General features: G+C 50.4%; 1 protein-coding gene across 2 annotated transcripts; it reads right to left on the reverse strand.

Moving 5' to 3' along the window:
• Nucleotides 1-368: 368 nt before the first annotated feature.
• On the reverse strand, nt 369-19,335 carry NUTF2 (nuclear transport factor 2). 2 transcript variants are annotated; one of them, XM_081217799.1, is made up of 5 exons: nt 19,223-19,335; nt 5,664-5,791; nt 4,037-4,108; nt 3,854-3,952; nt 369-2,166 (listed from the first exon to the last, which is right to left on the reverse strand). In XM_081217799.1, exons 2-5 carry the CDS (start codon nt 5,760-5,762, stop codon nt 2,053-2,055), a joined length of 384 nt encoding a protein of 127 aa, XP_081073925.1. In that variant the 5' UTR covers nt 5,763-5,791; nt 19,223-19,335; the 3' UTR covers nt 369-2,052. The 2 variants fall into 2 exon arrangements, with proteins under 2 accessions (XP_081073925.1, XP_081073926.1); XM_081217800.1 differs by lacking the exon at nt 19,223-19,335 and adding an exon at nt 18,755-18,839.
• Between the last annotated feature and the right edge of the window lie 1,157 nt (nt 19,336-20,492).

Below are 20,492 nucleotides of genomic sequence, written 5' to 3' on the forward strand. Positions count from 1 at the left end.
AGGCTGAGGCAGAGCAAATGTCCACCTACTGGACCGCCCAAAGCTCCCTACTTGCCTCAGGATATCCCGCCCGGTCCATGTCCACTCCCAAAGCATGGGCTCATGGTGGGCCTAGGACCGGGTCAATTTGGTTGCCCAAGCTGAATCCCTCAGATGCCCCAGGAACAAGCTAAATTGGCAGGAGCCTTGGTTTTCCCTTTGGGAAGTGAGTCAATGTAACCCAAGACCTGAGGGGACCCGTGGAGTCACGGACCCAAGAATTGCAAGGGCAGAGGAGATGGTCCCACCACAAACATCACATTGTTCCCTAATGTCTCCCAGCATCCCCCTGCATGACCTGGCACCCTCAGGCAAAAAGAAAGAAACCATAGTTTACAAACACCTCTTTATTGCAGACATTTCAGGCACAGGTACATGGAAAAGCTGTATTGCAGATTTTATACAGGGTGGTTTAAGAGGCAGCAGGTTTCTACCTCTCTCCCCAACCTCCACCCCCCAAATACACAGCAGCCAAGAAATCAGCCCCATTGAAATCTCCTGAGTATGCTGTCCTTTCAAACAGCACATCATTCAGCCCAGTGCCGAGTGTAGCCAGGCCACCAGTGGGGGTCTGAGGAAGTCCTTGGCTTCCATCCATAGTGCAGGAGGGAAGGGGGCTGTGCAGGTCAGGCAAAGCTGTGGTGCCCTCACCAATCCTAAAACCCCTAACAGGGCATCAGCCCAAGTCCTGGGTTTGGTTCTAGCCTGTGGTTGCTACCTTGCCACGAGTTTTACACCACCAAGGTCTCGGGGCTCAAGGGCTAGCTTTGTACTAGGCAAGGCTTGTCCCCAAAACTGAGGAGCAGAAACTGCCCCAACAGCTGAGACTTCCTGGGATTTGAAGATAGTGTGAAGGTGTGTGTGTGTGGTCAGGGAGGGAATTGGAGGAGGCCTAGAGATGTCTTGCAGAGGTCTCAGGGGTGAGAAATCCTAGAACCTAAATCCCTCAAACTCAGAATGCTTTCTTTCATAGTTCTAAATCTATACTCCAACCCAACCAGGCCTGGCTCCACGGGCATTGGAGGCTGGCTGTTCGAGTTACTCCCCTTTGGGTAATGATATCCACAGCAGATGGTAGAGCATCAGAGCTGCCCTCTGCTTGGCTTGGGATTTACGGGGCACACTGGATGTGATCCTGACCCTTCTGTGCATAGAACAGGCCCTTCTCCCTCAAACCTCTGCTCATACTTGGTCTTGCTGAGCCCTCAGTTCAGAGGGCCCGAAGCTAATGGGCCATTTTTGCCAAGGCTTTTCCATCTTCAGTGGGGTTCTGGGTCATCTCACATGTCATTAGAGCCTTGACCCTACCCAGTGTAGAGGTCACAGGAGGTGTCAGAACTGACTGCAGGGGCTTCAGTGCAAGGGAAGCTTCAGGTCAGACCTGAGCTCTGCCTGTCTGCAGCTCACTTTCCCAAGACCAGGTGGGCCATGGAGGGAACACTATGCCCTACAGGGCTTCTGAGAGAAGCCAGCTGAGAGTGCTGCTTCAGCGTTTTCTCCTTGCAACAGGTATCGCTGAAGTGGGGTAGAGGTGGGAGGGTGAGACATGAGAGAGCCAATGAGGCAGGGTAGTTACTGATGCCCAGCCAACTATCAAACTAATTAAAACAATTTAAACTGTTAAGAAAATTTTCGTGGTTTTATTGTATCATGAGGCATTGAAACATCTGAACAAATCAATATCTCGGTGGTGAGGCAGCTGCTTTCTCCTTCACTTCTTTGGGTTACTAGAGCAACTTGTCAGTAGATTAAAAAAAAAAAAAAATACAACCTTTCGCATTACTTAAGTCTTTCCAAGGCATGCGCTGGTACAACACAAACTTCTCCCGTCAGATGCAACTAGTCTAGCGTCCAAACATCATGCACAATACCTCGGCAGCAGTAGCGCACTGCGCCCACTCCCACCGCGGCCCTGCTCATTTGTGTATGATATTTGGAGCATCTGGAGGAGCATGAATAATATCGGGAAGAGGAGGGAGGAGGAAACAGCATGAGTGCCTGGCTGGGAGGAGGTCAGCCGAAGTTGTGCAGGGCAAGCCTGAACATGTCATTGGTGCAAACCCAAGCATCATTGATGTTCTTTAATAGGAACATCTGGTGGAACCCCATGATGGGGTCTTCATCGGCCTGTGAGGAGAGAGAAAATGGTTCAGTAAGGTGGCCAAGGAACAGGAAGGGTGTTCAGCAGGAGGTGAACGCTGACTTTGGGATCAGGCCCTACAATTTGGGTGCAAATCCTAGGAGAGCTAAAGGGTACTTGTGACTGTGAACTGACACAATGTATGAAACACTGAACTGGACACAAAGGGGCCTTGAGATGGCAGCTCACACTGCTATGTACACAAACTGCAGAACAACTCACCAGTTAGCTACAGCAACAGAGCAGAGAACGTACGTGCCTCTGAACCCATGTTTCTGGGCACAAGTGATCAATTTGAAAGAGTTCTGCAGCACTTACCATGTAACTCACAGTAATCTGAAAACTAAACAATCTTAGCGTCTGCTTATGCCAGTTAGTCCAACCAGGAGAAGCTACTACTGATACTGACTATGGCCAAGTACATGAGAAAAGGCTCAAAACCAAGCTCACACTGATTACAGCTCTACGGGGGAAAAAAACCAATGCAGCACTATCAGGTAATCTGTTTCTTCTCATGTAACATATTTGCAACGAAAAAAGAAAGGCAAGAGACTTCCACCCAAACTGCAGAATACCCAGATGAGGCCTAGTTGAGGTAGGAGCCCAGCCAACCAACGGTGTTTCTAACATCACTGTTTTTTCCAGGAATTATCATCAGCAAGGAGGCAAATCAGTCTTTTGGGGGTTGGACAAAAACATCAGAAAGAACCTGAAGCCAGGTGGGAAGAGGCACTGCTACCTGATTCCAGCCTGGGAAAGTGGGCACTAAGATGCCAGGAGAGACCTCCTCACTCCCAAGGCCTATTTGAGCACACTCTCTGGGCACGGTATCTTGGACAGGCAGGAGAAACTAACAGGAAAGAACAGGCCAGAAGCCAGGTCCGTCTGGGTCCACTGGAGAGGCCTAGCCCCCCCCCCACTTTCTTCCACCCTTGTATCGGACTCAAGAAGCCCTGCCTAGCCTAGGGAGAAGGCATGTGGGCCTGTTATTCTGGGCCCCATGATGCCACAGGCCCAGGAAGTTGGAACCTGGTTAAGGGGCAGCTCATTTGTCCTGCTTTGGGAAGGAGGAGAGGCTTTTTTTTGGAAATCAAGAATCTGGCTTCAGCCTGTTAGAGCATAACAAGTAGGAGTTCCTGGGGGGTACGGGACCACAGGAAGGCTTTGAAGGTAACAGGTCTTGAGAAGTGGAAGGAGAAATGCAAAGAGAAGCAAGAGTTTCAGGAATCTGCTTTGCTCAGCAGGTGGAAGAATCAGCAGCCAGCTTGGGGAGTGGCAGCATGGACTCCAGTTCAGGATCAGCTGCCTGCAGAAGGCCCACCTACACCTTGCGGCAGTGCAAAGGCCCAGTGGCTTGGATCACAGCCCCATCCTGCTCCTATACCTCTTGTCCCTTTTCCAAAAATGCTCTATACCAGTGCTCTCCAATAGGATTTGTTGCAATAACAGAAATGTTCTATGTTTGCGCTGTCCAATAGGCAGCCACAAGCACTTGAAGTATGACTAATGCAACTGAGGAACTATATTTTAATTTTATTCCATTTTACTTAATGTAATTTAAAAATCACCACATGTGGCTGATGGCTACTGTACTGAGCTACACAGCTCTAGGCATCACTTTGGGTGTCCCTTGAGAAGCAGGACAGCAGCACTGCAAGGCAGCAGCACTATTACCTTGAGCTGGCCCACAACCATGCTGATGATGCAGCTATCGGGCGTGGGCTGATGGTCCTGCGCCGTGATGCTATGCTGGATTTTCTGGAACGGAAGGCTCTGCAAAGGAAAGAGTGGGTGGTGGGCTGTGGCCAGTGGGGTGGGGAAGGAGCTGCCTGCAGCCCAGCCCTGGCCCTTACTTACAGACAATTTCTCCACAATGGCAGCTTTCCCCTGGAATTGCTGTCCTTCCCACGTAAGGCATGACGCATCAATCTGAAAACCAGGAAACCTGGGGTCAGGGCTTCAGAGCACAGGGAGTATCTCTGAGGCCCTGAAGGGACCCTGACAAGGGTCTTGCTTGGGGAAATTAGTTCATGTCTTAGTTTCCCTGTCTGTAAAGAAGGAAAATGAGGGTAACTTCCAAACTTTACAGGATGAACAACTTCTTTAATTACACCCCAGCACTGCAGAACCCAAGCTCCGAAAGACTATGTAACAAAATACGAACTTATTAATAAGTAAGTTCACTTCCCACCTTTTATTCAAGAAGTTGCATGGCCTTTGATATGCATGAGCTCCAGGCTGGCTATATGTGGCCAGGGCTCAGTCAAAAGCCATCCTGCTGCATGGTCAGTCAGCACCAGTCCCAGAAAAGCCATCAGTGAGTTCCACAGAGGCCCTTCTCATGGGGTCAGGGAGGAATGGAGGCTGACAAGGCCTTGCCTGGAACCCTCCCTACCATCAACATGTAACCCACTACCTTCACTTCTTCCCCACCCCATCTCTCCTGCCACAGCCTTCAGGGGCAGAACTCAAAAGTGCCTCTGCTACTTACCAGCTCTGACATTAAGCAAGCTACTCTTTTTTTCCCCCCCTGAGACTCAGTTTCCTGATCTTTAAAAGGAACATGTGCTGAGGTTTATATAAAATGACATACATAAAGTACTCTTTTAGGACCTTGCTAACTCTTCTCTGGGTCAGGCCTGCTTTAATTGATTTTAAAAGCAATAAGGTAGAAGTGCCAAGGATCCCAGAGTCATACCAGTTTGAGTTTTTAAAATTCTCTACCTATGATAATGACAATCAAATACCTGTGCTGGATTTGTTCTTCCACTGGTAAGATCATTTTCTTTTCTTCAAAATTTCTGAACTGGCCCTGACTTTTTGGAGGGAGACACAAAGGAGTTTGCCCACAGCCCAGTCAGACTGCAAGGCTATGCTGGATGACTCCTACCTCTCCTATCCTGGGCAGACCTGCTAGGGGTGGCCTGATCAATCACATTTCTGTCTTGGGCAGGGTCAAATACAATTAACTCTTGGTATATATGAACATCACTAAAATAGCAGCAAATCATACCTGCACAGAAGGGTTTCTCAAGACACACCAACCTCCCTGGACTAACCCCATTCGTTTCCCATGAGCATTCAGGGGCTTTTGGCCCCCCAAAGGAAGGTGGACCTGGGGCCTCCAGGAGAGATCAGTGGGGCACTGATGCTTACAGCTGCTGCCTCCAGAGGGCACCATGAGCCCTAGCCTCTGTCTGCTGCTGCCCAATCTAGAACAGAGGCACTCCCAGGATCACGGAATGGCAAGCCCAGAACCTGCTGCCTAGGGTATCAGAAGCCAGTCTTATAGATGACAGAAAGCAATGTGTGGACCAGGGAGTTGGGTTAGGCCTTAAGCCCCCTGTGCCATAGAGAGTAGCTCAGATAAAAGGGGACAGCCAAATTCAGTGAGGGCTGCCAGAACTTGTGAACTGGAGGCACTGGCCCAACATCTGAATTGATCCCCTGAGGTCCCGTTCTGGTCCTAGAGCTGAAGACTTACATAAATTGCGCCTAGTTGGGTTCTGTCGTTATCAAATAACTGGTAGTAATGTTGAATGAAGCTGGATCCAATCTGCTCCCAAATTGGCTTGTCTCCCATTCTGGAGCGTCACCCGGCCTCGTTGAGACCTGCAAGTCCAGTGAGACAGGGAGGGTAGTGTTGGTACCTTGGTACCGTGGAAGCAGGAGGTAGCCAGCCAGTCTCCTCACTGACTCCCACCCCTCCCAGACCTCCTTGAGTAAGGAGTCTTTTGCTGAGGTCTGTTCTCCCAGGAAACACAGAGAGGGCCCAGGGAACTGACTGGCGATCCCTCAATACAGACCAGTGCAGAGAGCCCAGAGGTGGACCAGACCCAGACCCTCCTTTTGAAGGGCTCTCGTGGATGAAACAGCAGGATGGGTACTGAGGGTGGAGCCAGGACAAAGGAAGGTCAGAGCAAGTCCAATGGAGGGATGGGTTTTTAAGGAGGAGCTAAGCACTCTCCCCATATCTTTTCATTTAATCCTCTCAACAACCTGCAAGTCGAGTTATTGCTATTCTTCCCATTTTGCAGGTCGGGAACTACTGATGTCTGTATGTGGAGTGTCTTCTATTGCAGCCTTCAGGCCCACTCCTTGTCCTGCTGAGACTCAGCACTCAGTCCCTCAACACTGGCCCCCGGGGCTTACTGGCAGGTGGAAGAAGACCCAGTGAGAGTGGGGGGAAATGGCTCCTCAAGGCCCCATTTGCAACAAAGACAGTGAGTGACTCCCCCCGCACACACTTTGTCTTAAGGGGGCAGTTTACATCACTGAGGCCAGGTGACATGATTTCGTCACTGATGGGGGTTACATTTACCCACTTCAGAGCTGGAACCATGGGTTCAGAGGATCACAGGTAATAACAAAAATGTTGGGAGGGGAAATGAAGGCTGTGAGGGGGAAATGTGTCATGTCTTCACATCCCCATCCCAGCACTGGCTCCATCAGAAGGGCTGCCCCTCTCCAGTCTCTGAGGAGGGGAGGGGAGGGCCCCCCAACCCCCGCCCTGCTACAGATATCAGGGACCCCAAGCTGCTAGACGGAAAACCCAAGCCCTAGATGAAAGAGTCGCTCACGCTTTGGCAGGCCCAGGTAGGGTGGCGTGCATCTCCCTGCAGGATCCATGACAGCAGACCTGTGTGTTGCTCTGTAGTCATCTCTGACTGTAGAGGAGCCCACCCCCTCTCTCCTAGTAACAGGAACTCTGAACCAAAGCAGTAAGGAGGCGGGTTTGGCCCTGGCAGACAACCATTGGCAGTAGTGGGACCTCACGCAAGTCACTGCACTTCTTAGGGCCTCAGTCCCCTTCTCTATAAGAGGGTGGAACCCTGATGTTGCCAGTGGTTGTGGTCTCACTAAGGGAACCTAGTAAAGCCCTCAACTCAACATGGTGAGGGGTAGTTTGCTCCAGTCCCTATGACCTCACCCAAGGCCAGAGAAGCCAGAGGGAAGGACAGTGTTAGTGGGCAGTGGCTTATCCCCAATCCAGCCAATCTCCCTGCCTGTGACCAACACTCCAGCCAATGAGGGGCCAGGAAGCTCAGCCAGCTTTATTTTAGGTCCCCTAGGAGGTGGTGGCACTAAAAATAGCAGCTCAGTGCTGGGATGACTAAGAAATGTCCAGGAAAGTCTAAAACAAGCAGAGGAGAAAGCTTGGACCCGGTCATGCCTGCTTGGGACAAGGTGTGTCCCAGTTCACACTCTGCCAAGAAATACATCAACAAATGGGAAAAACATAGGATCAACAGCTGGTCCCAGCTGCTCTGTCTTGGTCACATTTCCAAGGGGTCAGACTGTGGCGGTACCACATGCAAACTTGGGTTACTGGAGGCAGGACACAGCCCCACATCTTGCATCTCTGCCCCTTCCACCCTAGTATTCACTATGCTTGGCTCACTCATCGTGGCCCAACCCTACCACATCATGCTCTCAAGATGCCTTGCTGAGCATCTTGAACTCTGGGGCAGGGGGAAAGCTGGAGGAATGGATGAGGGCCATCTCCTCCTCTGTCCTCAGCACCCCTCAGGGAAGGTCTTGGAGAAAGGAGTATGCCAGTCAGAAGAAACAACATTAGCAAATGTCTGGAGCCATAGAAAGAGATTAGGGCAGGAAACCGAGAAGCTGGAGATGGAGGATGAGGGGAAATAAGGCCAGAAGCTGATCCAAAGAAAAAAAAAGTGGCGCCACGTGGTGGGACAGTGAGGTGAAGGAAGTGGGGGGGTGTTTTTTCCTTTTTCAACATTGTTCTTAACAGTGTGATAACATGCTAATACAAAAACTACTTGGCAGAAGTAGTGGTGGAGTAAAGAGGTGGAGGGATAAAAGGACAAGAAGACCCCCTTGGCCCAGTGGAGTGGGGCAGGGCAGAGTGAGCTCTCCTGAGGAACAGGACTGCTCAGGGGCTCCCAGAAAGTGGAAGAAGGAACCTTCAAAAGTATGTGGACTGAAGTCTTTGCTTTAAAGATGCCAAATGGGGCCGCTGAGGCCAACACCAACCTCGTTCAAGGCCTGCTTGACCCTGATGTGTTTATGTCGTGATCACATCGCCATGTGGTCAGATGCCACTGTCAGCCCACTTTACAGGTGGGAAAACCAAGGTTCAGCTGGTTGCCCCAAGCTCACCCAGTACATCAGTGCTGATACTGGGTTCTCTGGTCAAGGCCACTGCTTGCTTTCTGCTAACTTTGCATCCCTGAGCTCTAAACCACAAGGATGTCCATGTCCCTCCCCTACAAAACCCTCACCCTTGGGTTAAAGGTCAAACCCCCAAAGCCCCACAGGTGGCTATCCACACCCATCCCTGACTCCTCAGCCATTCTCTATCTCCATCCAGCTCCACACATAAACACACCAGAACTCTCTGAGTGCTTGCTCCCTGTGTGTTTTGCACAGGTGAGTCCTCCAGCCGTGATGCCCGCCCTCCCCTCAGGTCACTGTTCAGATGCCACACATTTGGGTCCTCCTTTCCAGACTCAACTGTTGACTCCAACCCCACGTGCAAAGCCATATCAACACACCCAGGGCTCATTCCTCTGCCTAAACACTGTGGCTCTGGGCTGTGAGGGTTCCAGTGTGGTTCCTGCCACACCCGACCCCACCCCCTCAACCTCCCAGCACAGAGTTCAGCAAACTACAGGATTTATAGTTTCTGACTCCAAATCTTCCACAAAGATTTGCACTCATAGCCAGGAGGCAGCATTCCTGAGTCCAGAAAAAGCAACAGGGTGCAGAGCCCACCTCCCATCCCCATGCAACATAGGGGAGAGGTGGGCCAGGCTGGGAGGATGTTCCCCAGGATGGCCAGCCAGCCCTGACCTTGTTTCTAATATATTTATTGTGGAAAGAACCGCCTGGAAAGAAACAAAATGCCAAGGCTGAGGGGCAGCCTCACATCAGATTGGAGAGTGACCTTCATGACAGCTTCTCCTACAGCTCTTCCAAGAGGGGTGCTGACCACACCGTCTCCTGCTTCACTTAGGCTGACTAAGGCCAGGATCCTTGAGGAGCAGAATTGACCTTGGTGACCTCTCACCCACTGAGCATCAGCCTTCACTGACCCTTAGGTCTCTGTGGGTGCAAAGACCCTCTAAAAATGTCTCATAAACCATGGCCCTTTCCCAATAAATTTGCACAGAGGCAGAGATGCCCCAGCCTTGTGAATGATTTCAAGTCATTCATACTCCCTGAGGTTGTCACAGACCCCAGGTTAAAACCTCTGGCCCAGGAGATTCCACTGGGTAACAGAAAAAACTTCATTTTTATCCTCAAATTCTGGGTCAGTGTTTCCATATTTTGAAACTTGAAACAGCAATGTCCGGCTGATAATGTCTCATTTTCACTAATGTGTATTACGTGTAGAAATGTGCTAAGGGCTTTACATGCATTTATTCTAACACCCTGTGAGTCAACTCCCATGTTAGGGATGAGCAAAATGAGGCCCAGCAAGGTCAACTAATTTGCTCAAGGTCACAAGCCTAATAAATGGTAGAACTGGATGGAACCAGGCTTAGTGGAGTCCAGAGCCAGGACTCCCAGTGATAACTAGTCTGGAGATAAAAATGAACAACATGGGGGCTTCCCTGGTGGTGCAGTGGTTAAGAATCCGTCTGCCAATGCAGTGGACACGGGTTCGAGCCCTGGTCCAGGAAGATCCCATACGCCGCAGAGCAACTAAACCCGTGCGCCACAACTACTGAGCCTGCACTCTAGAGCCTGCGAGCCACAACTACTGAGCCTGCGTGCCACAACTACTGAAGCCCGCATGCCTAGAGCCTGTGCTCTGCAACAAAAGAAGCCACCACAATGAAGCCTGTGCACCGCAACGAAGAGTAGTCCCCGCTCGCCGCAACTAGAGAAAGCCCGCGCACAGCAATGAAGACCCAACATAGCCAAAAATAAATAAAAATAAAATAAATTAAAAAAAAAAAAAAGAACAACATGTAGGGCTGAAGCCCTGATCTCTGACCTTGGCTTTCTCGGACAGGGGCAAGACAGGTCTGAACCAGGGCTTCTGCCTCCAAACAAAGGCACCAGGCAGACTGCCACAGTAAACAATGGGTGTTTTCACGGGGGATGATCTCACAGTCTTCCCAAATCTTCAAAGTCACAACCCCATTCTACCATCTCAGCAGAGATAGATGCTGGCCTAGCTGGACCTGGGTCAGGGCTGGAGGCAGGAGAGTGATGAGGAAGAGGACATTACTGACTCCAGACTAATAAAACAGAAGGATGCTCACATCTGAGGGCCCATCATCAAGGTCCGCAGAGAATTCCAGATGTGCTGAGCTTATAGTAGGACACTTGAAATTGGCACCAACCATCTCTATTACCCTCACACCTACTGTCTGCTAGGCCTCCAAGAGCCCTGAAGCAGAGGCTGAGAAGGACTCCGACAGGTGGGACTGACAGACAACCTTGGCTTAAACCCAGAGCACAGGCGTGCACTGTGGGGAGTGAGAGGGAAGGCTGCATAGTGCCTGTCCTTCAGGAACAAACTGCACCTCTTTCCATGATCTGAGGGGTGCTGTATATCCTGTCCTACAGCCCTCCAATGACTTCCCTTCCCATTCCCCACTGACAAAGTCTCAACCATTTACCCTGCCTTCAAGGCCCTGGGTGACCTGGCCTCCCAGCTATCCAACCTTGTCTCCTGCCACCCACTACTTCCCGTCCTCTGCAGCCACTCTGGGCATTTTCCTGTTTCTGGAACATGTTGAGCCTGTCTCACTGGAGGGGTTTGCAACTGTTGATCCTTCTGCCTGGATCACCCTTCTTCGTACATCTTCATGTGTCTGCCTCCTTGTCACATATGTGTCAGGTCAAATGTTACCTCCTCATAGACACCTTCAGACACTGTGACCACTCCGTCTAAAGCAGCCACCCAGTTACTTACTTCACCACCCCGTTTCGTCTTCTTAGCACTTGTCACTGCGTGAGATTGTCACATTTACATATTTGTTTATGGTCCGTCTCCCTGACTGGGGCACCCCTGTTCCCATGGTGCCTGGCCCAGCCCCTCTGCTCTGGAGGAGTGAGTTCTGGGCAAACCCTGTTCAATTTAAGTGGCCAAGTGACCCACTTCCCCTCCTCCCACACCTTCTGTCCAAGTTGTCAGGAAACAATCCTTTGCCTTCCACCCAGCCATCTGTCTGAGGCGTGTGGGAAGTGGGGCTTAGCCCCAAACACCCTCCCTCCCCCCGCAAGGTTCTGATCACCTGAGGGACACCTGGGGCTGAATAGCAGGCACACAACCACTTCCCTCAAAGGCCTGGCCTCTAGCTTGCGTCTCCTCTCTCTCCCTCATGGTATGACCCTCTGACCCTGTCTCTTCATCAGTAATTATGAGGATGTTAGGGGTAATCAACTGAGGGTATAAAGCAGGACTCAGCTGTAAGCAGTCATTGGCAGGTGCTAGGGGAATACTAGGTCAAGAGCTAGGAAGAAGGTGGGTATCTCAGTCTCCTGTAGGGACACCACACTAAAGAGCAGCCTTGACCGAGGACTGGCAACAGCCTCGTCCACCACTCCCCTGCCTGAAGTTGGGAGGGAAATCAGCTAAGGTCTGCTGCCCAGATGGCTGACCAGGACAGAACCCTTTCCTGGGGCAGACCCCTGGTGTCTAGGTGCCCCCAGCACCCTAAGGGCCTTTTCCTTCTCTTCTATTTGAAGAAAGGGCTCCAGAGATTTCAGGCTGCCCTGGCTGGCCCAGAAGGTGAATCCCGAGACCTGCACTGTAGTCCCTCTGCTCCATGCTTATTCAGTCCTTGAATGGCCACCCCTTCCCAGATGGCTCAGGGATCTCTGAGGCCCCTGTCCTAGAGAGCTCCCATCCATAAACTCGCTGGTTCATGTACTGTAAGTCAAACTCCTGCAAGCCAAACAGTTACCTGTGTTCTCTCATTTGAGTCTCACAGCCCTGTAAAGCTGGTGTGATTAGTATAACTTTGTAGATAAAGAAACCAAGACTCTGAGAGATTAGGAAAGAATTCAAGACCACAGAAGGCCACTGGCATAGTCAGCATTAAAATGTCCACAAAATTGGCCTGGACTGGAACAGCTGAGAGCCCATGTCAAGCAGCAGAAAGCATAGGTGGCAAAATGAGGCTGTGAGGAATGGAGCCCAGGCCTTTTCTTCCCCTTTGAAATCAGCAAGCTCCATGGCCATCGGAACAGAAAGCCTCTAAGTGCATGCTCAGCCTGTCAAAGCAGGTTTACAACCTACAAATGAGAACTTGCCTTGACCTGGGCCTGACCATCTCTGCAAGTGAACCAATGTCTCTTTACAGACATCCTTCCAGGGGGCCACAGTTTCTGCCCTGGTGAGACCCAATGGCTCTAATGCAGTACCTGAGGCTTTAAGAAACAAACATTCCAGAATTCCCCCAGTTTACTGAGGCAAACTACCCTCAGTTCCCAGGTACCTTGGACACACCCCTCTCATGAGGGGAGGTTCTCCTTCTCCAGCGTAGCCCCAACTCCAGCCTGGGTGCTTAAGGAGTTGGTACATAGCAGGTACCAGCAACAAATAAAGAGAAAGGCCCAGGGTAGTGAGAAAGGCCAACCCCAGCTCTCTTGTGGTCCTCTTCCCTGGCCACTAAGACACTTCCCTAGTCGTAGCCAGACCTGAGCAAATGATTCCTCCCAGGAAGACACATTCCAGCTGAGAGGGTGAGAAGGAGAAGGTGCCACACAGACCTGGTGGTAAGGATGATTACCAGAAAGATCAGTCACTCCAGACTGACTCCAGGCCTGGAAGTCACTGCAGGGATAACCCACACGCTGTGGCCTCCTTCAGGGAGAGAGTCTTCAAGAATTCCTGTCAGGGCCTCCCTGGTGGCGCAGTGGTTGAGAGTCCGCCTGCCGATGCAGGGGATACGGGTTCGTGCCCCGGTCTGGGAGGATCCCATATGCCGCGGAGCGGCTGGGCCCGTGAGCCATGGCCTCTGGGCCTGCGCGTCCGGAGCCTGTGCTCCGCAACGGGAGAGGCCACAACAGTGAGAGGCCCGCATACCGCAAAAAGAAAAAAAAAAAAAAAAAAAAGAATTCCTGTCACATAGGGTCAAAGCAAGAGAATCACAGAATCTCAAAGTTGGGGAAGGGGTAGTCAACTCAAATCCAACTCCACACACACAAACATCCTCAAATGGCTATTCAGAAAAAAATAACTTTAAAAAGAGGCCCATCAGCGTATACGACAAACCCACAGCAAACATCATTCTCAATGGTGAAAAACTGAAAGCATTTCCTCTAAGATCAGGAAAAAGACAAGGATGTCCACTCTCACCACTATTATTCAACATAGTTTTGGAAGTCCTAGCCACGGCAGTCAGAGAAGAAAAAGAAATAAAATACGAATTGGAAAAGAAGAAGTAAAACTGTCACTGTTTGCAGATGACATGATACTATACATAGAGAATCCTAAAGATGCCAGCAGGAAACTACCAGAGCTCATCAATGAATTTGGTAAAGTTGTAGGATACAAAATTAATGCACAGAAATCTCTTGCAGTCCTATGCAATAATGACGAAAAACTCTGAAAAAGAAATTGAGGAAACACTCCCATTTACCATTGCAACAAAAAGAATAAAATACCTAGGAATAAACATACCTAGGGAGACAAAAGACCTGTATGAAGGAAACTATAAGACACTTACGAAAGAAATGAAAGACAACACAAACAGATGGAGAGATATACCATGTTCTTGGATTGGAAGAATCAATACTGTGAAAATGACTATACTACCCAAAGCAATCTACAGATTCAATGCAAACCCTATCAAATTACCAGCGGCATTTTTTACAGAACTAGAACAAAAAAATCTTAAAAATTTGTATGGAGACACAAAAGACTCCAAATAGCCAAAGCAGTCTTGAGGGAAAAAAACGGAGCTGGAGGAATCAGACTCCCTGACTTCAGACTATACTACAAAGCTACAGTAAAGAAGACAATATGGTACTGGCACAAAAACAGAAATATAGATCAATGGAACAGGATAGAAAGCCCAGAGATAAACCCACACACCTATGGTCAACTGATCTATGACAAAGGAGGCAAGGATATACAGTGGAGAAAAGACAGTCTCTTCAATAAGTGGTGCTGGGAAAACTGGACAGCTACATGTAAAAGAATGAAATTAGAACACTCCCTAACACCATACACAAAAATAAACTCAAAATGGATTAGGACCTAAATTTAAGACTGGACACTATAAAACTCTTAGAGGAAAACATAGGAAGAACACTCTTTGATATAAATCACAGCAAGATCTTTTTTTGATCCACCTCCTAGAATAATGGAAATAAGAACAAAAATAAATAAATGGGACCTAAGGAAACTTAAAAGCTTTTGCAAAGCAAAGGAAACTACAAACAAGATGAAAAGACAGCCCTCAGAATGGGAGAAAATATTTGCAAACAAATCAACGGACAAAGGATTAATCTCCAAAATATATAAACAACCTATGCAGCTCAATATAAAAAAATAAACAACCCAATCAAAAAGTGGGCAGAAGACCTAAATAGACATTTCTCCAAAGACATACAGATGGCCAAGAAGCACATGAAAAGCTGCTCAACATCACTAATTATTAGAGAAATGTAAATCAAAACTACAATGAGGTATCACCTCACACCAGTTAGAATGGGCATCATCAGAAAATCTACAAACGGGACTTCCCTGGTGGCACAGTGGCCAAGAATCCGCCTGCCAATGCAGGGGACACAGGTTCGACCTATGGTCTGGGAAGATCCCACATGCCATGGAGCAACTAAGCCCATGCACCACAACTACTGAGCCTATGCTCTAGAGCCCGCGAGCCACAACTACTGAAGCCCGCATGTGTAGAGCCTGTGCTCCGCAACGAGAAGCCACTGCAATGAAAAGCCCACCTGCTGCAACGAAGAATAGCCCCAACTCGCTGCAACTAGAGAAAGCCTACGCACAGCAATGAAGACCCAACGCAGCCAAAAATAAATAAATAAAATAAATAAATTTTATTAAAAAAAAAAAACCTACAAACAACAAATGCTGGAGAGGGTGTGGAGAAATCGGAACCCTCTTGCACTGTTGGTGGGAATGTCAATTGATACAGCCACTATGGAAAACAGTATGGAGTTTCCTTAAAAAACTAAAAATAAAATTACCATATGACCCAGCAATCCCATTACTGGGCATATACCCAGAGAAAACCATAATTCAAAAAGACACATGCACCCCAATGTTCACTGCAGCACTATTTACAATAGCCAGGTCATGGAAGCAACCTAAATGCCCATCAACAGACAAATGGATAAAGAAGATGTAGTATATACATACAATGGAATATTACTCAGCTGTAAAAAGGAACGAAATTGGGTCATTTGTAGAGACGTGGATGGACCTAGAGACTGTCATACAGAGTGAAGTAAGTCAGAAAGAGAAAAACAAATATCGTATATTAATGCATACATGTGGAACCTAGAAAAATGGTACAGATGAACCGGTTTGCAGGGCAGAAATAGAGACACAGATGTAGAGAACAAATGTATGGACACCAAGAGGGGAAAGTGGCGGGGGGGGGGTGGGCGGTGGTGGTGGTGGGATGAATGGGGAGATTGGGATTGACATGTATACACTAATATGTATAAAATAGATAACTAATAAGAACCTGCAGTATAAAAAATTAAATTAAAGAAAATAAAAAAGGAGGCCCATCAGGAGGTTCAGCTCAACCCCAGCGCACAGAAATCCTGCCCAACTTTCAATGTCCATCCTGTGGAAAACTTTTTGGATTCACTCCCCTCTCTCCAAAAGGACTATTGCCTTTCACTTCTGGGGAGAGCGCCTCTGTCTGACTCTGGGAAGATGTCCTGATATATATCACTCCAGGAGCACTGGGCACTTGAATAAGTGACCTGAGAGGGTCTCAGAAGAGACAGAAGCCACAAACCCAGGTTCCAGGCAGGGAATAAGGCCACAGACCACAGAATGCTGGTGACATTCTCAGGCACCAGGAGAACACCCAGCAGAGACCCCTGAGGAATGCAGGAGCTACCGATAGAAGACAGCTGCTAGACTCAACAGCTACAGTAATTTGGAGTGGTGACAGCCAAGTTTCTCAAGGGACCCCAGACTTTCCTGGCCCCAACATCCTGAAGTATACCTTGTTCTGTGGTTTCTCCAGGCACTGGAGAGGAGAGTGGGCTCACTAACAGCCTTTCCTCTCTGGTGCTCTAATCATTCAGAAGCCCCCTCTTTTGCAAAGGGCCAAGAGCCCCTTGTGGGTCCCTTCAACTTAGCCCTCAGCACATAATAGCAACATTACCTCTGTCTCTTCCACTACTGTGACATTCTTTCCCCAGCATCAGGACTTGGTTAGGATTCATTATTCTACCTCCAGCCTCAGCCCAGTGGGCTGACATATAGAAAGCGCTGCAAGAATGGTTGCTGAATAAAATGGATCATTGGTGTAAAAGGAGAAAAAAAATAATTTCAAGCAAGATACTAATGCCTCAGTAAGGGTATTCCAGAATTTTTTGATATAAGGTGCCTTCCAGTTCTAAAATTTCAGAATTCTTTCACTTAAATCATTCTTCCCATCCCAACCCACCAACTGCAAAGACAGAATAAAGTGAAACGTGGCTCAGAGAGGAGAGGTGGTCTCCATGTCACTAAGGGACCTAGTTGAGCTGGTTGAGAACCTAGCATCCTCACAGCCTGCCCCCTTGCTCACGCAGCCATATCCTGACTGTCCCATGCCAGGCCCCACCTCCCAAGTCAGCCCTACATGAATAGAGGGTGCAGACTGACTCTGGAGAGCCTCAGGGTTCTTCTCGTATCTCTGAGCTCTGAGACACAGATAGCCTGCCAAATTCCAGAAAGGTCAAGGATTTATGGGGGTCAGGCTGCCTAGCAATGCCTAGATGACCCCAGACACGGAGGTTATAAGGAACTTAACAATTGGAATGAGAGGGAGGGACCTGAATTCCTCCTGTTCCCAACTAACCTTTGTTCCTTTTTCCCAAGGAACAGCAGCATTTTGACCTTGAAGAAAACCCTTGTTTTCAAGTCACCTAGGGCTTTGCAATGTGTGAACTAATCCACAGCCATAAAGCCTAATTCACCTGACACCAGTGTCCTAGAAAGAACCAACCCAGACAATCTCAAGGTCTTGGAACAACTACTTATAGCACTAAGAGATCCAATCACACTGATCCTATTTGTGTCCTGTGGGTGGTCCCTCCTTGTTGCCCACCTCCACTGGCAAACCAGGCCTCTCCTGAGTCTGCTGAATGAACCTGATTCCCATGTGCTCGTGGGCTAGGATGTGGACTAGGAGGGTTGAGTCCAGAGAGAACGCAGGCCCTGGTGACGAGATCTGGACAGAAGCTTCCTTGCCTGTCCTCCTTAACCAGGGAGAATGCAATTCAACTGCAGGAAAACTTCCAAGGCTAGAGTTCAATGACCAGAAAAATATTACCTGGGGAAATACTCAAGGAAAAAAAATTTCAAGGATGGTGGTTTCCTGCATCACAGGCCTAACTCAATTCTCCTAAAAGAATTGCATGCTGCTGAGGCCAGGTCTGCAGAGACTTAGCTGCTTCTTTATCCCTGCAAGAACTGTGGCTCAGAAGCTACACTGGGGTCAGAGGAATCAAGGCTTAACGAACTGTCTCTTCTCCATATCCCATGGTCTTCTCTGAACTTGTCCCTTAATTTTATCACCAATCAGGAGTGCCTTTACAAAGCCTGCTAGAAGACTACTCTATGGCTAGGTACTTCCCTACTCTCAGAAATCAATGGAGTCCTTGGAGCCATCATTAAAAGCAATTTCCCAAGGCCCAACCAGCTTCCTGCCTGTTGATAGGTCACTCAATTGTTGGAAAGTGAGCAGGCAGGTGAGGGAAGCCTGACTTTCTGCAGCCTCCAGCTCTAGTGCTGCCACCCAGGCTTCAGAAGGGCCTCGCAGAGCATGAATCTGAGCCCCACAGCCCAGATGTGCCCCATGCCCAATGTTGCTTGCAGCCCAGCCTCTTGCTTGGCACTAGGCTCAGGGACCTCAGACCTGGATTCTACTTTCCCCTCCATTAAACCCCACCTTACCGTTACCATTCTTATCGAATCATCTTCCTCTGTGGGAAAAGGGCAGATGACTCTGAGAGGGGCAGAAGTGAGGATTAGGCTGTGCTGCAGAGATCTAACGTGTTGGAGGCTCACACATTCAGCCTTAGCTCCTTGGCTTCCTCCCTCCCTTCCCTCCCTCCACTAACGCGGCCGGCCAACCCACCCACGGCTGGGGCCTGATCACTGACAGAGAGAAGGGCGGGGACTGAGCCTACGAGTCCGGAGCCGCCTCATCTCATCAGGCCAGATCCTCCAAGACTGGCTGGGGGTGAAGTCCCACGAGGAACCCCCTCCCTACCCCAGATTCCCTGACCCTGGCCTCGATGCAGGAGAACCTGAGTTCCAGAATGGGAGATAGGTTTCGTGCACTCTCAGCGAGCAGACAAGCAAAGGAGCGTTCACCTACATCCTAGCCGAGCTATGGTTGAGAACCGGGTGAGGGTAGGGCTGCGGCAGGCGGGCGCCCTTACCCAGTGCTGACTCCGGAGCGGGCCGGGGGGCACCTGCCCATCCCCGGATCCTTGGCAGGCGGGCGGCAGGACGTGTGGCTGGGGTCCGCCCGCTAGCCTGCCTGCAGAGTTTGCAGGACTCGGGCAGGCCGGGCTAGGCCAGACGGGGCGGGGCCCGGAGAGCTCCATCCGGGTGGTCCAGAACAGAGAAAAAGGCCCGGCCCCGGCGCAGTCCGGTGTGCCCGCCACGGGCACGGTACGCCTGAAATGGGCTCCTGGCTGTCTCTGTGTTCCCCCCGGCCGCCGCCTCAGAGGACCGACGGGAGGCGGAGCCGCGCGCGACACATGGCCCCGGCCCCGCGCGGCTTCGGGCCGCCGGGGGGGGGAGGGGAGGGGCGGCCCTGGGACTCGCAGCTGAGGCTCCAGGCGACCCGGAGCGCGGCTCCTGCGGCCCAGCCCCCGCCCCAGCGCGCTAGCCCCAACACTCACCCGAGGGGCTGGCACGATGGCGGCAGCAGCGGCGGCAACCCAGCGCGGTCTGCGACCGACTGTCCCTTCCCCCCTGCCTTCCCTTGCCACCCCGCTGCACTCTGGGAAACGCAGTTCCCCCCGTTCTCCTTTTTGGCATAGGTGCGCCAGGAGAAAACTACAGTTCCCGACGTCCTATGCGCCGAGGCCCAGACACGGCCCGCAGCGCGGGAGGGGAGACTAAGTCAGGGAGGGAGGCCGCCGAGGCGAGCCCCTGAGAATTGTGGTCTAGCGGAAGCCTCTGGAACACCCGAGCTTGGCGCCAGGCGGGGGTCAGGGCTCAGTTATCGCCAAGTCCCAGCTGGTCCGGCCCAGCTCTGGTTGCGCGGCCGTTCGGTGTTGGCCCCGCCTCCGTGGGAGCTCGGCCTGGCCCCAAACTGGCCTAGCCGCCCCTCCCTGGGCCCCTGAGCTGTTTCCGCTCGCAAAGCCCCCTCCCCTTTGGTGCTCTGGCCGCCCCTGCAGCTCTTACGAGTGTTGCTCTAAGGCCAGCCGCGGCGGAACGCACAGCTTCTGTTTGTCCCAACATACTTGCGCCCTGCCCGGTGCTAGTCGGACCCAAAGCTGGTTTCAAGCAGGCGAGGCTTTTCTTGGGCTGGAGACAAGATTACTCTTTAGATTTCTGCAGTTAGGGTCTACAAGACATTCTCACAAGTTTGTTTTTTGTTTTTTTTCCAGCAGGCAGGGCAGCTAAGAGTTTCATTTTTATTAAGAGAAAAGAGTAATAACTGGCACGCCCAAACCTCCCCCGTGATTTAAGTGATAAAATTGTCCATAATCTCCCTCCCGCCCATTGCCCTTTCCTTTCAACCCCCATTTTCATCGTTTCCCGGGCAACGCAAACATTTGAAGTTAAGGCCTGTCTCTAGTTCAGGCCTGCTGGGGAAATGCTCTGCAGCTAAGCCAGGGGGATCACAGGTAAAGTTTATAGCAACAAGTCTTCTCCTGACCAGAGATCTCTCAGTTCTCTTGTTCTTCCAGAAGGGTCCTTCACAGATCCTCACCGTCACCCCCACTGCTCCTCCCGGGAATGCCTCATACGACCAGGCTAGGCTTCTGTTTAATTAAATCCCAGATCTGTATTAACTTTGCCTGACTAGATTCTTCTCTTATTACTCAGTCAGGGAGACTCTGCATTGCCCTGCTTGTGGTGTATCTAGGACCTCCCTTGCTCTGAGCTGTCCTCCTCCCCTCCAGAAGCTAAAACACCAGATAGGTTGTGTGCTTACAACAT

Source organism: Mesoplodon bidens (genome assembly GCF_964165515.1).
Source record: "Mesoplodon bidens genome assembly, chromosome: 18".
In the NCBI taxonomy this organism is placed as follows: domain Eukaryota; kingdom Metazoa; phylum Chordata; class Mammalia; order Artiodactyla; family Ziphiidae; genus Mesoplodon; species Mesoplodon bidens.

Excerpts from the sequence above, each read along its gene's own strand:
- NUTF2 (XM_081217799.1), bottom strand. The coding sequence starts at position 5,762 with ATGGGAGACAAGCCAATTTGGGAGCAGATTGGATCCAGCTTCATTCAA. Across the intron at positions 4,109-5,663 it reads CCCAACTAGGCGCAATTTAT|ATTGATGCGTCATGCCTTAC; the intron begins GTAAGTCTTCAG and ends CCTGGTTTTCAG. Across the intron at positions 3,953-4,036 it reads CCATTGTGGAGAAATTGTCT|AGCCTTCCGTTCCAGAAAAT; the intron begins GTAAGTAAGGGC and ends TTTCCTTTGCAG.